Source organism: Microcaecilia unicolor, chromosome 3, assembly GCF_901765095.1.
Source record: "Microcaecilia unicolor chromosome 3, aMicUni1.1, whole genome shotgun sequence".
Classification (NCBI taxonomy): Eukaryota; Metazoa; Chordata; class Amphibia; order Gymnophiona; family Siphonopidae; genus Microcaecilia; species Microcaecilia unicolor.
In genome coordinates this window covers 373,665,067-373,689,016 of record NC_044033.1, presented here as the reverse complement: position 1 = coordinate 373,689,016, position 23,950 = coordinate 373,665,067, and the positions used below count along the sequence as shown (strand labels likewise).

Genomic DNA, 23,950 nt, shown 5'->3' with positions numbered 1-23,950 from the left:
ATTCTTTTGGCATATGCAGAATACAAGAATAAATATTATTTTGTACTTACATTTAAATTATTGTTCTTTCAAAATCAATCCTCAGTTGATGTTAGTAGATACTGCCCCAGCATATGGCTTGATCAGTAAGTAGTATAATATCGTAGAAATTTATTTTTTTAAGGATCTTCATGTATTATAACACAAGTGCTGCAATGCCAAAATGTCCTTGGCAGCACTGTGGAAATCATCATCGTTCCAAATTTTTAACTTTCATATACTGTAATGCATATTTTAAAATAATAAAGCCACTTAGAGGCATATTTTCAAGGCTAAGTGCTTTGAAAATATGCCTCTTAGTTTCCAATAGCAGTCAGAACCTCTGCCGACATAGCCGGGTTTCATTTTCTTCTTCACTAGACCACCCTTCAAGATAGGGGGTGGTAGCGTGGGAAGGTTTTTTTTTGGGGGGGGGGGGGGGGCCCAGAGTACTCAGCCACCCCTACACTGAAAATATTTTCCATCTTGAATTAAGCTGGGCAAAATGGTAGAGGCTATTATAAAGAACAAAATTATAAGGCATATTCAAAAGCATGGATTAATGAGACAAAGCCAACATGGATTTAGTGAAGAGAAATCTTGCCTCACCAATCTATTACATTTCTTTGAAGGGGTGACCAAACGTGGATAAAGGTGAGCCAGTTGTTATTGTGTATCTGGATTTTCAGAAGGGGTTTTAATAAAGTACCTCATGAAAGACTCCAGAGGAAATTGGAGAGTCTTGGGATAGGAGGTAGTGTCCTATTGTAGATTAAAAACTGGTTAAAAGATAGAAAACAGAGAGTAGGGTTAAATGGTCAGTGTTCTCAATGGAGAAGGGTAGATAGTGGGGTTCCCCAGAGGTCTGTGCTGGGACTGCTGCTTTTTAACATTTATAAATGATCTAGAGATGGGAGTAACTAGTGAGGTAATTAAATTTGCTGACGATACATAGTTATTAAATCATGAGAGGATTGTGAAAAATTACAAGAGGACCTTTACGAGACTGGGAGTCTAAATAGCAGATGACTTTTAATGTGAACAAGTTCAAAGTGATGCATGTGGGAAAGAGGAACCCGAATTATAGTTAGGTAATGCAAGGTTCCACGTTAGGAGTCACCAAGAAAGGGATCTCGGCGTTGTTGTTGATACGTTGAAACCCTCTGCTCAATGTGCTGTAGCAGTTAAGAAAGCAAATAGAATGTTAGGTATTATTAGTAAAGAAATGGAAAACAAAAGTGAGGACGTTTGGTCCATGGTGCGACCACACCATGAATATTGTGTTCAATTCTGGTCGCTGCATCTCAAAAAAAGTTATAGTGGAATTAGAAACGGTACAAAGAAGGGCGACAAAAATGATAAAAGGGATGGGACGACTTCCCTATGAGGAAAGGCTGAAGCGTCTAGGGCTCTTCAGCTTGGAGAAAAGACGGCTGAGGGGAGATATGATAGAGATCTATAAAACAATGAGTGGAGTGGAACGGGTAGATGTGAATCATTTGTTTACTCTTTCCAAAAATACTAGGACTAGGGGGCATGCAATGAAGCTACAAAGTAGTAAATTTAATATGAATCGAAAATTTTTCTTCACTCGTGTAATTAAACTCTGGAGTTAATTTGCCAGAGAATGTGGTAAAGGAGGTTAGCTTAGCTTAGCGAGGTTTAAAAAAGGTCTGGACAGCTTCCTAAAGGAAAAGTCGATAGACCATTATTAAATTGACTTGGGAAAATCCACTGCTATTCTGGGATAAGCAGCATAAAATGTATTGAGTTTTCTGGGATCTTGCCAGGTATTTGTGACCTGGATTGGCCACTGTTGGAAACAGGATGCTGGGCTTGATGGACCTTTGGTCTGTCCCAGTGTGGCAATACTTATGTACTCAAATACAGCTGACTTCATGGGAAGCTTCGTTATGAATTTATATTTTTAAAAATTGTCAAAATTTCAAATATGTCTCCTTCCCTTCCTTTCAGTTATGAGTTGAAGGCATTAATGACTGACTGAGCTAGGTGATGGTCTTAAATACCAGCCATCAACCAGAGCGTGTCACATCAGGCTGGTAAATTCCTTTTAATGGTCCTGGAAAAAGTGAATTGATATTGGCCTTTAACAGGACATAACATATGTAAGTATAAAATGATAAATTTAACCATATATAAATGTTGTAAGTTTTTGTTTTGAAGATGGAGTCAGAGTCAGTACTTCCTTAGCACCAGCAGCAGATGAATCCGGACACTTGTGGGTTGTATCCATCTACCAGCAGGTGGAGATAGAGAGTACTGAACTGTCTTATAGGATGGTATTACTCCTGGCCCTTCAGTGTATCTATCTCCAGCAGGTGGTGGATGATATCCACAAGCTCCTGGTTTCATCTTGGATGTCAGTTCCAGTTCTGGGTTGCCTGGTTCTGTAGAGCTTGGGGGTGCTTGAGCTGTTCAGTGCTGGATTTAGGAGCTACACCTAATGGTGCCAACTCCTTCCCCCACCACATATCCTAATAAAGCCACTTGCTCTCTGCAACTTCCTCTCAGATAAAAAATTAAAAGAAGACAAAACAAAAAACTCATAAGAACATAAGCTTTGCCATACTGGGACAGACCAAATGTCCAGCCCAGCATCCTGTTTCCAACAGTGGCCAATCCAGGTTACAAGTAACTGTCAAGATCCCAGCACAACAGTTTTAAAGAGCAGCAGTCTTTAAACAACAAAATAAGGCTCTTTAGGAGACAGTTGTGCAGCTCTGCTGGCATGTCTGTTGTTGGATGAGGAAGATTACTTCCCTGCAGCAGGCTAACTGGTGACTGGGGCAGACTAGTGATTCCTTGGTGGTCATTTGGGCGAGTGTGCCCTTTAAATTTTTGTTTTTAATTTGTGGTTTCACTTTTGTTTTGCGCTGATGGCAGCTGAAGAGTGGAAGCACTGCAACCTGATCTGAGGCAGAGTTGCCAGAGAGGCCCAGTTTTTGTGAGGGCCCAGTTTATGCCTGTGCTCCGAGTGCCCCTGCATGCTCTCCTCAGAGTTCCTGCTCAAGACACTTTCTTCCAATCCATCATTTTCGGTTGGAAACATGCTCCGTACTAGTGGCGGTACAGCCAGGAGAGTTTCTCATGAAGGCCTATCTGCATCTTCCCATTTGGCCTCATCACTTCCTGTGCTTTGCAATTCTAGGGTGTCACTTTCAGTTTTGGGCGATGCCCTCTGGACTAGTGACAGCACCAAGAACCTTCTCCAAGGTCATGATGGTGGTGGTAGCCTTCCTTCTGAAGCAGGGCATTCAGGTCCATCTGTATCTGGATGATTGGCTCATTCGAGCTGCATCAGAGCAGGAGAGTCGCCAGGCTATGGCCAGAGTCCTGAGCTTTTGCACTCACTGGGTTGGATGATCAATCTTCCCAAAAGCCATCCTCGGCCATCTCAATCTCTGGACTATCCAGGAGTTTGGTTCAACATAGCTGAGGGAAGGGTGTTCTTACTGGTGCAGACGACTGGCAAGCTGTAGCCCAAATCTGGCCTTTGCTTCAGCAACCAAGTCGTCATACTTGGGATTATGCCCAGGTTCTCGGATCAGTGGCTACTACCTTGGAGGTGGTTCCTTGGGCCAGGGCACACATGTATCCTCTGCAAGTCCCTGTTGAGCCTGTGGTCTCCAGTGTCCCAGAATCATCATCTGTGCCTCCCATAGGCACTGACGAGACACAACATGGCATGGTGGCTAGATTTTTTGCATCTATGGCTAGAGGTGCCCCTGGTGTCACCACCTTGGGTGGTGATAGTGACTGATGCTAGTCTCTCCAGTTAGGGGGTTCACTGCTTACATCTCCATATGCAGGGGATCTGGTCTGCGAAAGAGGAATAATGGACCATCAACCGACTGAAGTTGCGAGTGATTTGGCTGGCTCTGCAGGCATTTTAGCAGGACTGGCTTAGCCTATGGACCAGGTGAGACTCTGGTTCAGGGCCCTAACCACCCAAGGCCATGAAGTCACCCAGCCCATATATTTAACTTTCAACATTTACTGATTCCTCACATGACTGTGATGATGGCATGCATGGACAGCCACAGTGTTCTCTTCTCCCCCCACCCCACCCCACCCTTCTCTTCCAGCTCCGCTTCATCCGCCTTTGCTCAGTCCTCAACATGTCACGATGCGCTGCTGGAAGTGGATTGGTTGTTTCTTGCAAGGCAGGCAGGGATTGCACAACAAACATCCAATCCCAGCCTGCCTTGCAAGGAGGAGCGGGGACACTGAATACCACTCTTTTTTTTTTTAGGATTCGGAAGAGTTTGCATTCACTACCGGCACCAGCTCCATGTGCTACCTGCTCCTGCCCAAACTGCATGGCACGGTGCCTGCTGCTTTCTTCCAGCTGGGTTCCCGCCGCTGCTGGATTACTACCTCTGTTGGATTACTACCTCTGTGCCTGACCTGCTGCAGGCTGCTGCCTCTGGCTCCTGTCATTCCTGCTGGCGGTGCCAGATTTTGGTACCTGCTCCACTGCCTCCTACCAACGCTACTAAACCATTTATAATGTTCCCAACCACCCCTCCCCCCCCCCCCCCCCCCCCCCCATGGCAACATGTTAGCGTTCATCATAACTAAGGTGGAATGTTTACAGAGCATTCTTCAAGCAGTAAAGTGAGGTTCTCGGTAGTAGCAACTGAAGGTAGATGGTTTGTCTATAATTATAACACACCTTAAAAATAAGCAGGGCATAGTTGTTTGCTTATCTGAAAGGAGCAGAATAGTTCATTCCCATTGGTGGACCAGGACGGGATCAGGACCACACATCAACTCTTTTTCGGTACGTGAGTGCACCTGGGTTTCTTTACAACACATGATGCTGCTGGGGGGGGAGGGGGGGGGGTTATCCTTGAAAGGAAAGAACATGCCAGGGCATTGAGGTGGAGGAGAAAAGCTGGTAAAATAAGAAAATTTTTTTTTTGGGGGGGAGACAAAAACTGGAAAAAGAGAAAATATTTGGGGCTGAGGGAAAGGAAACCTGGAAAGAGGAAATATTCTGGGGCAGGGGGCTGGGAGGGGAGGGAAAGCTAGAGGAGGAGGAAATATTCTGGTTTTATTTATATGTACAAAACAGGCAAGGTGGACATGAAGTCACTGAAGTCAAAAACATTTTTTTAAATACAAATAATATAAATGATCCACAGCAAGCAAGTGTATGTGAAACCAAGGCATGTTATAAATTGATAGAAAGAAAAAGCCTCAAGGAGCCCCTGACCAACGGGTCTAGAGAGCTGCAGTCCATCAAATGACCTGTACTATGATCAATATGATCTGTTCATCATCGGCTAAAAAACCTTCTTGTATCCTTTCCATATTAGACTTGAAAAAATGCAAAAACATGCAACAACCAATGTTCCCAAACACAGCCTCAGCTTCAAGGTACTATAGTTGTCTATTCTGCAGACACATTATGTACTCCGCGCAAAACTTAAAAAAAAAATAGAGTACTTGGCTTGAATACAGTCGTTTATGTGGTCCGGGGGAGAGCTTAGAGCGAGATGTGACTGCAGGATAGCTGTGCAGCACCCCCAATACAACAGGCCTCAGGTAATCAGATGTCCTGTGCACATGCTCTTATTTCTAAAAAGTTTAGATAGGTTATTTATTGCATTTGTATCCCACATTTTCCCACCTCTTTGCAGGCTCAATGTGGCTTACAATCAACAATAATGGTGGAAACAAGTTAGAATTAGACAATTAGTGTTACAGTAGGATCTTCGGTAACAAGATAATGAAAAAAAGAACATGATCGCAGTATAGCAAGCAAATATTGTAAGACATTTCTGATTATATGTGGAGGAGTTGTGTATAATCACATTGGTTGATCTTTGTGGTATGCCTTGTTAAATAGATGGGTCTTCAGTAGTTTGCAGAAGTTCGTTAATTCGTAGATCGTTTTTAAGTTCCTCGGCAATGTGTTCCATAACTGTGTGCTCAAGTAGGTAAAGTTTGACGCGTGCATTAGTTTGTATTTCAGACCGTTGTAATTAGGGAAGTGCAAGTTGAGGAATTTCCGGGATGAGTTTTTGGCATTCCTGGGTGGTAACCACTTGACTCGTAACCACTCGCCTCCACCTACCCTCCTCTCCTCCTTCCTGTACACATTAATTGATTTGATTACTTTATTTTTTGCCTATTAGATTGTAAGCTCTTTGACCAGGGTCTGTCTTTCTTCTATGTTTGTGCAGCGCTGCGTACGCCTTGTAGCGCTATAGAAATGCTAAATAGTAGTAGTAGGTCTATCAGGTCTGACATGTAGGCTGGTGCATCTCCGTGAATGATCTTGTGAACTAGGGAGCATATTTTGAACGTGATGCATTCTTTAAGTGGGAGCCAGTGTAGTTTTTCTCGTAGGGGTTTGGCACTTTCATATTTGTTTTACCAAATATGAGTCTAGCTGCAGTGTTCTGGGCTGTCTGAAGTTTCTTGATAATTTGCTCTTTACAGCCAGCATAGACTGCATTGCAGTAGTCTAGGTGGCTGAGCACCATTGATTGTACCAGGTTATGGAAAACAGTCCTTGGGAAGAAAGGTCTTACCCTTTTTAATTTCCACATGGAGTGGAACATCTTCTTGGTTGTGTTTTTCGCGTGGTTCTCGAGTGTTAGGTGTCGATCGATTGTAACTCCAAGAATTTTTAGGGTGTCCGATATTGAAAGGTTCAGATTTGGTATGTTAATGGCAGTGAATTTGTTCTTGTTATGTTGAGAGGTATTAGGCACTGGGTTTTTTCTGCGTTAAGTTTCAGACGAAATGCGTCTGCCCATGAATGCATGATGTGGAGACACTGATTGATGTCTTTACAAATTTCATTTAGATTTTGTTTAAATGGGATGTAGATCGTTACGTCGTCTGCGTATACGTATGGGTTGAGGTTTTGGTTTGATAATAGTTTGGCCAAGGGTATCATCATTAAATTGAATAGAGTCGGCGAGAGGGGGGATCCCTGTGGGACTCCGCATTCTGGTATCCATGTCGCTGAAGTGGTCGAATTAGATGTTACTTGATATGATCGTGTGGTTAGGAATCCCTTGAACCAATTGAGAAGGTTTCCTCCGATTCCGAAGTACTCAAGGATGTGTAGTAGTATTCCATGATCAACCATGTCGAAAGCGCTTGACATGTCAAATTGTAGAAGTAATATGTTCTTTCCAGTCCCTATTGTTTGAATTTGGTCATGAGAGTAACTAGTACTGTTTCAGTTCTGTGGTTAGTCCAAAATCCTGATTGGGAGTCGTGGAGTATTGAGAATTTGTTTAAATAGTTTGTGAGTTGTTTGGTCACCAATCCTTCCGTTAGTTAGGCAAAGGCAGTTTCAGAAACTAAATTGTACAAGCACCCTTCAAATTGTTCCTGTAAGCCTAGGATATAAATATTGTGGCAGCTGGTGACAGATGTTCCAGCTGTTTTCCAGTAGTGGAATCTGCTTTAACTGTTGCTGCACAGCTGTTATTAGGAGCTCTGGCTGTGCCATTGCTTTCTGCTCCAGTACTTCCATTTTATGTGCTAATGAAAGGAGTTGGTCACTCATGTCAGTCAGTCATCTGATCTGCTAGATCACCGTCTCTACATTTTTCTGCTCTTCTTTCTATGCTGTTCTTTCCTATTACACTTGTTCCTTTCCTTTTCTGATTTGTTGATTGTACACCGCTTTGGTTTTCTTTTAAGAAAGGTAGTATATCAAGCCTTTATTAAACATGTCTATAATCTTCTGCCTACTTCTGCCACAGCCTTGTGGTTTATACACATAAGGAAGCTCTTTGGCACAATGCAAATGCATTGGTGAGTGTGTGCAGTAAATCTGAGAGACTGCGATACTCTACATACCCTGGACTTAGGAGTGAGGTTCATTAGTGTCATGGTATCAGCAATATTTTAATGGCTTTTCTTCTGATTATACTTCAGTAAACTCTAAATAAATTATCTCCAATACATCACACAGTGCAAATAAAATGACACCAACCATTTTAGCAAAAAGTATATTTTTAATACAGCAGCAACATACAAACATGACTAGTTCAATGGTTTGTTTTACATAAACCGTTCTTAAGTGATCCTTTACAGAATTGCCAAGCAGGAACTGATGCAGGAGGGAAGGGAGGAAAAATCCCAGTGCAAGAGTAAACCCTGCAGGCACTAGCACCACTGGGTGCCAACTGCATTTTTGCTACTGAAAAGAAATGTGATGGCAATGGGAGCTGCGCTGGTTGCACTTTTTCCTGCTAACACTAACATGCAATGCTGCACGCAATTCTGAGCTTGGGTGTACAATTTCTGATGCTGCATATCAAGGAATGACCAGGACTAGAATTCATCACTACATTCACAGGACATCTCCCCCTATACTCAGCCAACCACTTATGCATCAGATTATATACAAAGGTGGCTTTGATTCTAAGTATGGGGAGCATAGATCCACACCACCAATATCTGGACTCATCCAATAATTCTCTATAATGATTTGTTGATCCATAATAAAGCAGAGAGCAACATGCAATTCTAACTGAATTTGTGCAACCTGAGGCAGCTCCCAAATCCCACATTTACAGATCATGATATACAAGTTACAACTTGATTGGTCCCCTCAAGACTACATGGTCACCCAATGTCTAAATGTTTGCTTTGGAGTGCTATCAACCCTTTGACACCCAAATTGCTTAATGCTAAAAACATTCACATCTTGGAACAGAGTGACCAAGCTAAGCTCTGAATTCACTCACAGTACTCTAAAGCAACTGATGCAAAACTATTTAATGAAAGGTGCAGGAAGGTAGCTAAACCGCACATTGTTTTGTGTTCCGACAGCATATAACCAAAGAGGACTGCCTGATTAGTGCAGTAAAATCTGGCACCACTCCTACAAGCACAGTAAACCAGCATTCATAAGCCAGAGCTACTTTCTGGAACAGGGTAGTGTTGAAGCAAAGCTCAGCTCAGTCATTCTGGGGGCACTGAAGATAAAAAAGCATGCACCTGGTGGTAAGCTCAGGGTTTGACAGGATCTAACTCAAATTACAGCCTTGACATTCATGGTTATGGCCTCTCAAACAGACCAGAGTCAAGTCCCATAAAAGAGATGCTATGAAGGTCACCAGAAGTGCTTTAAATACAACAATCTCAATTTATATACAAAGTCTTAAAAAAATTAAAAACAAAACACAGGTCATAAGGGAAGAGGTCCCAAAAAATGACAAGGCCTCAATATTGTGCAAAATTGACTATTCCAACACCACAGCTTCTATTTCCAACAAGCTCTGAACTTCACTCTATGGCATCTCCTTGCCTTTAATCCCTTCACATAATCTCAGGTTTATAAAGCATCTTGTGGTACATGACATGAGTTTGGGGATTGTACCTTAAATGTATTCTATTCCAGAACCAATAGATGTAATAAGTGACTAAAGTATTCAAAATACGCAGCAGGCACTGCTATTACCAGCTGTCTGACTACAAATATTATATCGAACATTGACCAAAGATCACCTGTTCACTAGGAGAAGTTAGAGACTGCTGGAACCAATTCCAGCTCTAATAAAGCACTAGCATCACCACAATCCTGCGACTTCTATCTAGCATATGAAAATATGCTATTTCTACAATGCTTCTGCATACCATTTCAGATGATACCTCACTGCTAATGTGGCTTTATGATTAGGCACTTCCTGAAGTGAGCTTTGAGGCATGTACATGAGACATCTGCTGGCACTGTTACAGTATAATTGAGCAGAGACTAACCTGTCCTACAACCCACTATGCATCAACCATGCTACCTAGAACCCAGAATATCTCATGAACATTTCATTCACTCCAATGCCTTCTCTTAAGGAAAACTCAGATTTATATCAACATGAGAAATTTTTGGTAAACTGAAATCAAATCCCAATGCTGGTTTAAGATTTCCCAGTCTTTCATGTGTGCACTTCCATGCCAGCAGTGCAAGACAAATCCTACCACCTATCATGTATGTAAACACCATCTATGACATTAGTCTGTTTTATTAAAAAAAAAAATCTACAATTAAGAACCTGTGTATACTACATAGGGTATGAATGCAATACACCAAAACTTCTGATCTTGTGGGAACATTCAAAGCTTGCAGTAGTGCCCACCACTATTTCTCCCTGCAGAACCATTTAAGGATAAAACACCCAAGAGAACTAATACTAGCAATTGGATTATTACTAAGTAGGTTCTGCAAAGCAAGTGTCTTTCCCAATCTTAAACTATTAGCTGAAGGAATACTAGATGACCACTGGGACTGGGCAAGAAGCATAATCCTATGCCAGAAATCTTGAAAACTAGTTTTGTCCCTGTTAAGCGGCTTGGCGATTTAACAATAAGATAGCCATACTAGATTTTCAAGCCTGAATGATTCTAAGATGGCTCTTTCAAGGGTAACAGATCCATGGTGTCTAAACATTTTGTACATTCTTCCAAAATGCACTGATTGTTTTTTTTTTTTTTTTTGGTTTGAGGTGTCAGTTCCTCATACCTCTCTCCCACTACAACTGATCATGTGGATATTTGAATCTATGTTATCCAGCACTGTTCAGATTAATGCATAAACACGATCCCATTCAAGCTTGTAGTTCATTATTAACTAGAAAAGTAATATATGGGGACCAATATGATTATGTTCTTTTCAGATAAACCAGTAGGTTTTCACGGGCTCAATTCTTTGCCCAAATGTTACCTTCAGCAAAAGCTTATACCACTGAATTCCTTAGATTCAGCTGTCCCTCAGATAATCCTAATGTAAAATTAATATGCATGTGGGGGTGGTGAGAACATTTAACACATCAAAAGGCACAAAATTCTCTAGAAAAAAAAGTGCCCATTGCCAACAGGTTTTTAAAGGTTACACCTGGCATGAGACCTTCCTCCAAAATTCACTTTACAGGAAAGCCATACTATGTCTGCCCACAGACTACAATCTAATGGCAGCACTGTGGCCATGCAGATGATTACAGGCATGATATGCACATATACAAAGTCTGAACAAGTGAACGTATGTGTTGTGTGTGAGCATTTGTGTATATGTCAAAGTGAATTTAAACTAGCATATTTATGCATGTACACACGGATACACAGCCACTTACTGCTGTGCAAATCTAGTAAAAGTGCAGGCTGTTAATGAAAAATGAAGTGGTACCATGGGGCAAATCCGTGATAAGTTTTAAAAAGGCTTAAAATGTAACCAGGGCCCATATCCTGAGCTCTTTAAAGGTACAGTTAGTACACACATCTCCAAACCTATTGCTGCTGCCACAGAAGTTGAAAGCAAATCCAACTACTTGCACGTCTCATTTCTTCTCCTAAGCATACGGTACACACTGCAACAGAGGCTGTATACATCTGAAATGTGCAAGCAATAAAGTTATCTTTAAAGCCTTGGTGATGCGCTACTGCTCAAGTTTTAAAAGTGGGCCTGGTTCAAACATTTCTGGGGGAAATAGTCCCACCATAAAACCATTAGTCTGTTTAGTTCACTGCAAAGCCAGCTAGGCAGTAGCCAAGTACACTTCTACAAGATGCTACTGAATAAGCCCTCAAGGCAAAGTGTTCACAAAAATGGGTCATTTTGAAAGATTTTCTGAAACCAGTTTCACAGTTGAACAAATTCACCATGTACTATATAAAACAACCCAGCAATGAAGGCAATGAACACAGGTGGCCTTTACAAACCACACTATCATCTTTGTAAGACCAACCCCCAAAGCATTTTCACTTTGTTTAAATAACCTACATTCTGTACTCCCCTAAATTAAAATAAAAAAACAAAAACTTAAGTGTGCAAAAATATCCCCCACAAATGTGTACAGTGAGAAAATACACAAAGTTATTCTTGGCAAAATAAAAATAAAGTGAGGTTGAGATGCTCCTTTATCGCCTGCCTGTGACTCCTACATGCAGGACTCTGTGGTGGGCCTGGCTCTTGGAATCCTCCTCTTGATCTGAGGGGGCATTCCCCCCACCCACAAAGTCTGTCCCCTTCACAGCGTACACCTGGCAGGTTAGACACAGAAGCAGCAGGAAAAGAAATGCTGGTGGGGCAGAGGAGAATAATACTGACTCTTAGAAACTCCTTTAAATACAACAGTAGATTGTGAGGAATGGGGTATTTTGATTTCCTTTTTTTTTTTGCCCGAACTACACCACATGCAAATGAGCTTCTAAGCGTAGTCTCCTAAGATTTTGGTTCTGCCTTATACAGACAGGATAAATTCATTACAACAGGATCATGGGCAGCTAGGCGATTCTGCTGACATCAGACTGTGGAAAAGGCAGAAAATGGAGAGGAGGAAAAAGTTTGCTATGATGATACAGTGACAACAGTCATGCTTCCATTCCGTGCATAGTAGAATTTGCTGAATGCGTCTTCAAGTAAACATGTTAATCTGTTTTGGTCAGCCTGTGGTGGGGAAAACAAAAAAGAAAGCAGCAGTAAGAACCAGTTTTATCAAGTGGGCAGTGTCTTTGTAACTAAACAGTTTTTGAATACATGTAGCCAATTCTACTTGTATATACTTTGCATACACATTGTCCATGTTCAAAATATGTTGCCTTCTCACATTTTCCAGGTATATGCACAAATCGAAAATGTATTTTTTTTTAAATCAATTCAGAACAAGATCACCTTCTAAACAAAAATCTGCACAGATTCTATACAAGGTTAAGCATATACATTAACCATACTTAACTCATTGGTCACAAGTTTCCAGTTATATTCAAGATCCCTTGTATTCTAGGCTGGAAGAGAACCCTCCTTTTAGGCAACATGTCCAAACATATGCTAATCTCTGGAAAAAAGCATTCTCTCTATTCTTTAGTGACAAGCACAGGCAAACTGCTTTCATGTACCCAAAGGTCTACCAGAAAATCAAGTAAGTTACTTGTAAGCAGGTGTTCCCCAGTGGACAGCAGGACGCAAGTCATAGCAGGGGTGACATCACAGAGCCCACGCAGAAGATTTTCACCAGCTTGAGTCACTTCACCATGCCTGCACACCACTGCCCCCCTGTCACTATCATGCAAATCATCTCTGTCTATTTATTCAGCTTGAAGAGAATACAACTCCTTGGAAGTGGCCAGGCAGGCATATGAGAACTTTCTACTATAAGCAGGACAGTAACAAGTTACTTACCTGAGCAGGTATTCCCTGTGAACAGCAGGATACATAAGAACATAAGAGTAGCCATACTGGGTCAGCTAGCACAGTATCCTGTTTTCAAACAGTGACCAAGCCAGGTCACAAGTACCTGGCAGAAACCCAATTAGTAGCAACATTTCATGCTACCAATCACGGGGCAAGCAGTTGCTTCCCCGTCTCAATAGCAAACTACAGACTTTTCCGCCAGGAACTTGTCCAAACCTTTTTTAAACCCAGAAACGTTAACTGCTGTTACCATATCCTCTGTTGAGTGAAAAAAATATTTCCTCCTATTTGTTTTAAAAGTGTTTCCATGTAACTTCGAGTGTCCCCTAGCCTTTGTACTTTTGGAACAAGTAAAAAATTGATTTACTTCTACTCGTTCTACACCACTCAGGATTTTGTAGACCTCCGTCATATCTTCTCTCATCCGTCTCTTTTCCAAGCTAAAGAGCCCTAACCTCTTTAGCCTTTCCTCATATGAGAGGAGTTCCATCCCCTTTATCATTTTGGTTGCTCTTCTTTGAACCTTTTCTAATTCCGCTATATCTTTTTTGAGATACAGCGACCAGAACTGAATGCAATACTCAAGGTGTGGTCACACCATGGAGCAATACAGAGGCATTATAGTATTTTTGATCTTATTCACTATCGCTTTCCTAATAATTCCTAGCATCCTGTTTGCTTTTTTTGGCCGCATGAGAATCCCTAACAGGCTGCCTTCAATAGAAAGGAACACACACTGCAACAGGTAGATACCAACGTTTTTTTGGACAGCCACTAGCAGTTTTTGTATTTTTTTTTTTTTATCTAAGGTGGCAGCCCGGAACAGAAAAATAAGGGAATGGAGGGATAGAGTTGGATTCTAATCCCCAAAGATATTCTGGAGGCATGACTGGCCAAACTTACTGTTGTACCAGATGCTGATCAAGTGGGCTACATATGCTGCCATAGCTCTGACAATATCAGCTGTGATATAACCCTAAGAAGTCAAACCTGGTTGAGAAATGAAGAAATGCAGTCTGTTACTCAATTAGACAGGGAGTGTTCAACAGCAGCTCCTATCCTATTTGGGTCAAAAAAATTGGATGGACTAAGTGCTTTAGTCTGCTCTTGAGAGAAACAAGACACAGTCTAATGTGGGCTTGAAGACCGGGATAAAATGTCAGAAGATGATCTAGTTAAGATAGAAATCTTAGGAAGGCAGTTAGGATGAGTGAACAGCACCACCATGTTGAAGAATTTGATGTAAGGTAGATAAATTACTAAAGCCTGGACCTTCCTCTTTGCAGGCTGAAGTCACTGCCACCAAAAACTTCCAAAGTTAGGTGCTTCAGTTCACAAATTTTGAGCAGCTCACAAGAAACTTTCATCAGTTGGGTTAATACCACATTAAACACTGCAAGAGGCTTCAAGAGAAGCCAGCCCTACATAAACTGAAGGCTGTACTGAGATGTACTGTACTGGATTTCCTCCTTCAACATGGTTACAAATGCCAATCGCACTAAGCTGTACCCTAACAGAGATGTTTTTTTAAATCAGAGTCTGACAAATGAAGATGATCAAGCAATTTGTGCGGGACAGTCAGAGGTCTAGACGCCTCTTGTCACACCAGACGGTAACCCTCGTCCACTTAAACTAAGATCATCTATTACAGTGGTCCTTAACCTATCCTCAGGATATACCTACTACTACTACTACTATTTAGCATTTCTATAGCGCTACAAGGCGTATGCAGCGCTGCACAAACATAGAAGAAAGACAGTCCCTGCTCAAACAGCTTACAATCTAATAGACAAAAAATAAAGTAAGCAAATCAAATCAATTAATGTGTACAGGAAGGAGGAGAGGAGGGTAGGTGGAGGCGAGTGGTTACGAGTCAAAAGCAATGTTAAAGAGGTGGGCTTTCAGTCTAGATTTAAAGGTGGCCAAGGATGGGGCAAGACGTACCTAACCAGCCAAATTTTGAGGATACACAAAATGAATATGCATGAGAAATTTACATGCACCACATCTGTTGTATGCAAGTCTTCCATGCATATTCATTGTGGATATTCTAAAAACCCCTCTGTGTCCTGGAAACAGGGTTGATAGCCCTTGTCCTAGCAGAATCCTTCCTAGAAGCCACCAACACCTGCAAAACACTATCAGGCAAGCTCAATGAAACTACATTTACTCTTCCAACATTTACACTGTGAGGGAAAGGGACTTGATGCTGGGATGCAACAGGGTTCCATGAGCTTGTGCATTCAGTGTTAAATTCCCCAGCTTTATGGGACAACTTATAGAAAGAAAAGAGAAGGGGCCCATGTTTGCCTCAGCCAGTGAGGAGAAGAGAATCACGATTCCCCAGTCCTGTGAGTTTTGGGTGAGTACTCACTATGAGGGGTATTGGAAGATATACATACAGAAAACCCTCTCCACAATCTGAGAGGAAAGTATCGGAGGCTAGTTTTCCACAAGTCCCAATCCTGGAGTAGAATAGAGGTACCTTCCTGTTCTGAGCAGCAGAAAACGATCAAGAAGTGCCTCACTCTTGAAATATTCTTTGAGCCAACTTGACTTGTGTAATTGCAGCATATAATTCATCTTGTCTGCCAGTTGTCCTTCCCTGCCAGTAAGTGGCTCAGAGTCAAACTATAAGAAACAGACCAAGTCTAAACCTGATAGTCTCTCAACACGGTATGACACTGGTCCTCCCCGATTGTTAGAAACATCCACACCCCCCCCCCCCCATTTTATAAAGTATTTCCTTAGACTACTCTTGAGTCTATCCCTCTGAGGAAAGGAATGTTATCAGTGGTGTGCCACAGGGATTGGTCCTCAAGTCAGCTCTCTAACATCATTGTGAGCGATACTGCAGAAAGACTGTCTGGTAAGGTCTGTCTCTTTGCGGATAATACCAAACTCTAATAGGGTGGACACCCTGGAGGGTGTGGCCGGCATGAGGAAGGATGTGGTAAAGCTTGAAGAATGGTCCAAAAATTGGCAACTAAGATTTAATACTAAGAAATGCAGGATCATGCACTTGGGTTACAAGAATCCAAGGGAACAGTACAATATAGGGGTGAAGTGCTTCTATATACGTAAGAAGAAGGAGACTTGGGGGCGATTGTGTTTGACAACCTTAAAGTGGTCAAACAAGTAGAAAAGGTGATGGTCAAAGCCAGAAGGATGCTTGTGTGCATAAGGAGAGGGATGGCCAGCAGGAAAAAGGAGGTGACAGTGCCCTTGTATAAGTCTCTGGTGAGGCCTCATTTAGAGTACTGCGTGCGATTCTGGAGACCACACCTACAGAAAGATATAACAGGATGAAATCGGTTCAGAGGGCAGCTACTAAATTGGTAAGCGGTCTCCGTCATAAAACAGCTAACTCGTGATATCTCCCAATTATATAATTACGTTCCCCTATTCAAGCAACTCCGTAAAGATCTTGCGGATTAGCAGGGTAAATGGTTGTCCTGGTGGCGGCAATAGGAATGAACATTCTACCAAGATTACTATTTTTATTTCAAACCTTGCCGGTCTCAATTCCCAAGTCTGAGCTGGAGCGCTTACAGCGAGCTATAGTGGGGTTTATATTGGGGGGGGGGGGGGGGAGAACAAGACTACATAGAACGGCGCTATGGAGATCGATAGAAGTGGGAGACCAGGGAGTTCCAAATTTACTTTGGTACTATTGGGCGGCTCAATTAAAGCTGATTTCGGCCTGGAGCCAGGAGACATTCATGGTTGTAGCAAGCATGGACCAGGGATATGTAAGGGAATATGTTCTGGCTTTGTGGGCTTCCTTATCCTCCAGGGCCTATAGTCAACTCACAGACAACCCATTTGTGCGGCATCTTCTGGGATTGTGGTGCTCTCTTCGGACTAGATTTGGTAAGTTAGGACAACCTTCTTCATATGCACATGTTAGATCAGAGCACGGGTTCACTGTAGGATTTGGGCATCCTGTATTTAAAAGATGGGCAACCCAAGGTCTTACATGCTTCAGAGACTTTTTAGATGTAGGTGACTTGAGATCTTTTGAGGAAGTACGAGAAAAATATGCTATTCCTGAATCGGAGGCCTTTCTCTACCTACAGGTTAAGCACTATATATCCCAAAGGGGTTGGCTGACGGAGGACTCATGATCTGTTGAGACACCCTTGTGGGCAAGTAAGAATGAGGAAGGGACAAAGGTATAGAAACTGGACAATGTGATTTAGCAACATAAGGGAAACAGGTGGCTGAAAAAGAGAACAAGATAATTGCTGATGGAGGGTGACAACGTTTTCCAAGAAGTGCTAATCAGCTTTTCTGTGCTATGAACTGTATCTGAACTATTACTAAAAATATGTATATAAGGACCTAATGTCAAAGCATAACTTTGAAGAGTGTCACAGATAACATGCGTGTAGCAGTGCTGTCCTTCCATGAGAAACCACTGATTGTATTTGTACTTTGGTTAAGTAATAAAAATTGCTTCTCATACGTGGCCTTGGTCTTTTATCACTCCAAATTGTGGGTGGCTGGTACATAATTTGGGGTGGGTAAATAGACCTAAAATCAAATCACTCACCCTTCCCATCCCAGGAGAATGTTTTTTTTTTTAAATTAAGGAATCAGTATTTCTCAGCGCACACACTCTTTTTCTTTTACCAAAAAAAAGGGGGCAATCAGTATTTCACTCACCAACTTTTCACAATCTCAGCAATTCTTCTTTGAAGCTACTGCCTGAGACATCAGCCAATCAAATGGCTTTTAGCTGTTTCCAGGTCACCTGATAATTGATCATCATGCACATTTTCCTGCAGACATGCCCTCCCCTCAGTGTACATGCTCAGCACAAACTGTCAACCAACCAGAATATTTACAGATTTTAAACCATCACTACTATTACTTTTTAGTGCTCCCCAGTCTCGCTTTCACATCTCCTCCAAATCTACTCTCTAATTTGAACACTGTATAAGCTCAACCTGAATTAAGAGTTCTTCCTGACCTGGGACATATATAGCACTGGCTCTATTCTCTAAAGTAACGTCAGCACAACCAGTGTCTACCATATTTCAATGACGTTAATAGCAAGGGTGCAATGGCACTAATGAGAATGACCTGCAAGATGACTCTGGTTTATTGATGGGATTTTAAAGTCAAAATTTCTCGACTTAAACAAGTATATATGGTAATCACTGATGAAAGATAGGTTTCAAAGTTGAGCTCAACATTGAGTGTGCCTCACTTTCACACACAATTACTTCACCCCTGTACTGCCCCTTCAAGTTTCTGCAACTCAAATGAACAGCCCTGCATTTTTTTTTTTAACATTAAATCTTAGCTGACAAATTTTAAGACCATTTTTCAGGCTTTGCTGGATTCTTCCTCATGCTATCCACGCCATCAGGAGTGTCTAACCTATTACAGATTTTTGGTATCATCTGCAAAGAGGTAAACCTTACAGACATTCTGCAATACTGCTCACAAAAAGAAGAGTTAAAAGTGCAGAACCAAGACTAAGCCCAATCCTTGTGGTACACAACTGGTAACATCCCTTCCGCAGAGTGAACTCTTATTTACTACAATCCTTTATGGTCTTCCACTCAGTTTCTAACAATCAGATTGCAATATAATACAACAGGGCTTGACAAACTCCAGTCTAAAAATCAAACCTGGAGCCTAGGATTTGTACTCTGAAGATCTCTGTCTGCAATCCTTCTCTCCTCCCCACCTGGGCCCAGTCAGCATTTCTCTCCCTTTCCCCACCAAACCGCTCCTGAATCCCGCATCTCTCCCTCCCCACCCACACCCCCTCCTCCCGGGTAAACTCGTCTCAATGGCCAGCAGCAGTAATTAACAGTAAGGGTCATGGAGTTGATATACTGCCTTTCTGTGGTACAGCCGAAGCTGTTTACAAATTCTATGCAGGTATTTTATCTGTCCCAACTGGGCTCACAATCTGTTTTTTTATCTAGGGCAATGGAGGGTTAAGTGACTTGCCAAGGTAACAAGGAGCTGCAGTGGGAATTGAACCCAGCTACACAGAGGCCCTTTGAGGTTTGTCAAAGCACTGAAAGAGTAGCCTGTTAGTGTAGTGGTCTGAGAACCAGGGGAACTGAGTTCAATTTTCACTGCAGCTCCTTGTGACTCTGGGAAGTCACTTAACCCTTCATTGCCCCAGGTACAAAAATAAGTACCTGTATATAATATGTAAACCACTGACTGTAACCACAGAAAAACAGTATATCATCTCCTAAGTGTACTGGGAAATACTAGAAGCCAGCTCTTGGGTCTCTGAAGGCTGTGACCCCCCCCCCCCCCCCCCCCCGATACCTAAAAGGATGAGTGGTCCTCACATTGGGTATGCTTTGAGGACATAAACAACCTCAGAGTTCTAGGAGCCACACTCTGATGAGCTATGTCATTGATGTGCCCTAGCTAGTGGCATAGCTAGGACTGAATGGGCCCCAGGCAGAAAAATTAAGATGAACTCCAACATCTCTCCTGTGAGGACAGGGGTGAAAGGAGTGCACAGATCAACAATAGAAATCTGAAAGCAAAAAGACCATAGGAAATTGGAAGACTGGGCATCCAAATGGCAGATGAAATTTATATGGACAAATGCAAGGTGATGCACACTGGAAAGAATAATCTGAACCTGATGCTAGGGTCCACCTTGGGGGGGGGGGGGGGGGGGGAGTGGGGGGGGGGGTCAGCAACCAAGAAAAAGACCTGGATGTCCTAGATAATACACTGAAATTTTATGCTCAATGTGTGGTGGCAGCAGCCAAAAAAGCAAACAGGATGCAAGGAATTATTAGGAAAGGGATGGTGAATAAAACAAAAAATACTATAATGCCTCTATCACGCCATGGTGTGACCTCACGTTGAGTACCTGATTCAGTTCTGGTTGCCTATCTCAAAAAAAAGATATAGAATAATTAGAAAAGGTTCAAGGAAGAGCGACCAAAATGATAAAAGGGGATAGAACTCCTTTTGTATGAGGAAAGGCTAAAGAGGTTAGGGCTCTTCAACTTGGACAAGAGACGGATGAGGGGAGATATGACTGATGTCTACAAAATCCTGCGTGGTGTAGAACGAGTAGAAGCAAATCGATTTTTTACTCATTCCAAAAGTACAAAGACTAGGGGACACTCAAGAAGATACGTGGAAATACTTTTATAACAAATAGGAGGAAATATTTTTCACTCAAAGAATAGTTAAGCTCTGAAACTCTTTGCTGGAGGGTGTAGTAACAGTGGTTAGAATATCTGGGTTTAAAAAAAAAAAAAGGTTTGGGCAAGTTCCTGGAGGAAAAGTCTATAGTCTGCTATTAAGACAGACATGGGGAAGCAACTGCTTTCCCTGGGATTGGTAGCATGGAATGTTGCCAGGATTTGAGTTTCTGCCAGGTATTTGTGACCTGTTGGAAACAGGATACTAGGCTAGATGGACCATTGGTCTGACTCAGTATGGATAGTCTTATGTAATTTCTGCCAGACGCCTGTTCTGGCTCAGATATTGGGCTGCTGATGCAGCTTCTACCTCTAGCCTTAGAAGTCTGTCTTTTGAGGGCAAATTGTTATTTGGTGAGGACCCTGAGAAAACTAAAGGACTTGGGTGACTCAAAAAATCAGTGTTACCAGAAGACAAACCTAAAAGGGGATTGTCTCGCTCCCAAGTTCAGAGATGTGAAATGGTACAGATCAGGCAGATCTACCACTTTCCAGATGTTTAGGTTTCAACATAATCATCCTTTTGGGGTGACAAGAGAAGGTCTAATCAGCCTTCCCTTATCTCCATTGCCACTCGCTCTTCACAATGATGAGGTTCTGGTCCATTCTTCCTACACCTTAACAGGCCGATGTCTCTGTTTTTGAAAGAATGGGTCAAGACAACTTCAGAGCAATGGGATCTGGAAATTATCTGGGACAAGTTACAAGATAGAATTTTCCTCCCCCCTTGCAGATTTTCTTAAAATTCCTTTGCAAGGCTAAAAATGTATTTTAGTAAATTGGACTAAGCCAGAGGCTCCTTCCTATTGGCAATGGTGCAATAGATTTCATGCATTGCTCCTATTGGAGCTACAGGACTCATTTCAAATTTAAATTACGCCAGTTTTATTTAACTTGGGAGAGTTATATCCATAATTTAGCACATCAGGCCAACAGCTTTATTCTTAACTTGATGCATTTTCAGGTTCAGTGAACTGATTGGAAGCCGATTGGTGGGAAGGGGTAGGATCCCTTCAATATACACTGATAGAGTTTAGGAGGATATCACATGGAGCGGCATGGGAGGGGAGTAGAGACTTTTTTTATTTTTTCCAAATAGGCTCTCACAGGAGGTTTGAGGTCTTGTATATTATTGGTCCAATCGTTTGGGTGGGATGAGAAGTGGGTGAGGGGGGAGGGTTAGATGTGGTATAGAGGCTCCTTTTAATTGATGTTCGCCCTTATGGTCAAGGTTTAATTGGCCTACTCACTATTAAACTTCACTTGGCTGGAACTGGTAGGATGTGATTCAAACTGCTGAACATCAATACGAATTGTTGAAGCTTAATCAGGGGGAGGGATGGGCATGGGGTCGGGTAGATTGTTTTGTTTGTTTTCAATTCACTGTATACGGAACTTGTTGGATGCTTCCTTTGTTGAATCATCAATAAAAATTGTTGAAACGTAAAACTCCTTTGCAAGGCATTGCACAAGATGGAGGTAGTCAACTTTGCACTCTGCACTCGTTTACAGATAGGCACTCTAGTTCCGTCTCCCACTGCAATTGGGGGTGCTGAAGATATTCCATGTATTTCATAGTGCCAAAGAAGGGAGGGTGGTACCTTCTGTTCTATTTTAGACCAAGCATGTAAATTGGGCTCTAAAATTTCCCACTTTAGAATGTAAACTCTATGCTCAGTAATTGCCTCTGTGCAGCCAGGTGAGTTTACCTCTCTAGACCTAAACAAAGGTGAAATTAGGATAGGCCTTAGCGGCTAATTTTCTTTCCTCTACTCTCCAGACCAGTCAAGACGCTTGGGTTATGCACGTCTACCAGCAGAGGGAGACTGAGAACACCTGACTTTGAACACTATCTATCCTGTGCAGAACCCCAACCAGCCAGTATATTGACAACCAAGCAGAGAAAGAAATAACACCAAGGAACCCTGTACCTGGAGCCCCTCACCAAATTACTCATGCTTCCGCAGATCTAGCACAACTAGCGCCGTGACCTGCACCAGTCTACCACCAGAAACTAAGCCTGGTATCTTTGAGACCGGTAATGTACATACATGTAATAGGAAACAACCACAGCAAACCTCAGGCTCAAACACAAGGAACAACCAGTTTAATGAAAAACAGGGTGGGCTCTTGACTAATCTGGAGGGTCTAGAGGAAATTAAGGCCTAATTTCACCTTCCTCAGCAACCCTCCAGACTGGTTAAGTCGCTTGGAAAGTACCAAAGCAGTAACAATCTAAGGGCGGGATCCCTGAAAACCAGAAGTCAAAACTGCTGCCCCAAAAGCAGCATCCTCTTTCGCTTGCACATCTATTCTATAATGCTTCACAAAGGAATGCAAAGAAGACCATACCGCCACTTTGCACATGTCCTGTGGAGGAATCAAACTACTCTTCGCCAAGGAGAAAGCCACCCCCCAAGTGGAATGCGCCTTAAGCACCATCTCAGAAACAGCTATTTGAAGTGCCTTCATTTCATCAGGTCTATTTGGAAGAATGTAGATCCTCTTATTTACATCAAAGGTCCAAAATTATGGAATGCATTGCCCATTGAACTTCATTCAATACAGAACATTGTTCAGTTTTTAAAAAAGCTTTAAATACTCATTTCTTTTTCAGGTTTTGGTTCCTTTGATGTATGATATTTTGCTATTAATAGCTTTTGAATTTACTTTGCAGTATGCTTTAAGAGTAACTGCAAATTACTGTATAGCCTTGAGGAAAGATAATTTTTATTTTTTACTGTACTGTGTATGTGGTTTGTTCCCCGCTTAGATTTTTATAGATATAGTGGCTGTAAAGTTTTATTATTATTAATAACGGCACATCACGACCTTTTTGAGCAGATAAGCTGAAGCAATTTCCTCCTTCAGTCACCGGGCTACCATTCTACTACTACTACTACTATTTAGCATTTCTATAGCGCTACAAGGCGTACGCAGCGCTGCACAAACATAGAAGACAGTCCCTGCTCAAAGAGCTTACAATCTACCATCACCTTGGAGATGACCACCTCCTTCTTAGGTCCACCATACAAAACAAACAATTTAATCTGAAGCACTAAACTCTTGTGTTCTCCTCAGATAATGACAACATGCATTTCACATCCAACTTCACCAGAAGACAGAGTTGAATCCCCTGCTTTATCCCCCAGGACCAGCAAGGAAATTGCCTGGTTCAAGTGGAAGAAAGAAACCACCTTGGGCAAAAAGGAAGGAACTGGCTTCAGCGAGACCTTCTCCTTGGAAAAGGACAATAAAGGAGCCCTACAGGACAAAGCCTGAAACTCCGAAATCCTGCACGCCGAAGCAATGGCTACCAAACACACAGTCTTCAAGGTAAGATCTTTACAGATGCTCACCTCTAGAGGTTCGAAAGGAGCACCCACCAGGACCTCCAAAAATGAGATTCAAATCCCATGGAGGACTCAAACAGACGCCGCGTTGGGGGTGGGTGGGCGAAGAAGATTCACTCCACGCAAAAAACGGACTACATCTGGAGAAGAAGCTAAGGATATCCCCTGAACCTTCCCCCAAAAACAGGCCAAGG

General features: G+C 42.2%; 1 protein-coding gene across 1 annotated transcript in view; it reads right to left on the bottom strand.

Moving 5' to 3' along the window:
- Positions 1-10,047: 10,047 nt before the first annotated feature.
- The window catches only part of NRBP1 (nuclear receptor binding protein 1), a 220,912-nt gene continuing 207,009 nt past the window's right edge, over positions 10,048-23,950 (bottom strand). The window contains 1 exon segment of the mRNA XM_030198591.1: positions 10,048-12,454. Coding sequence (XP_030054451.1) covers positions 12,356-12,454 — 99 coding nt within the window. The 3' untranslated portion in view covers positions 10,048-12,355.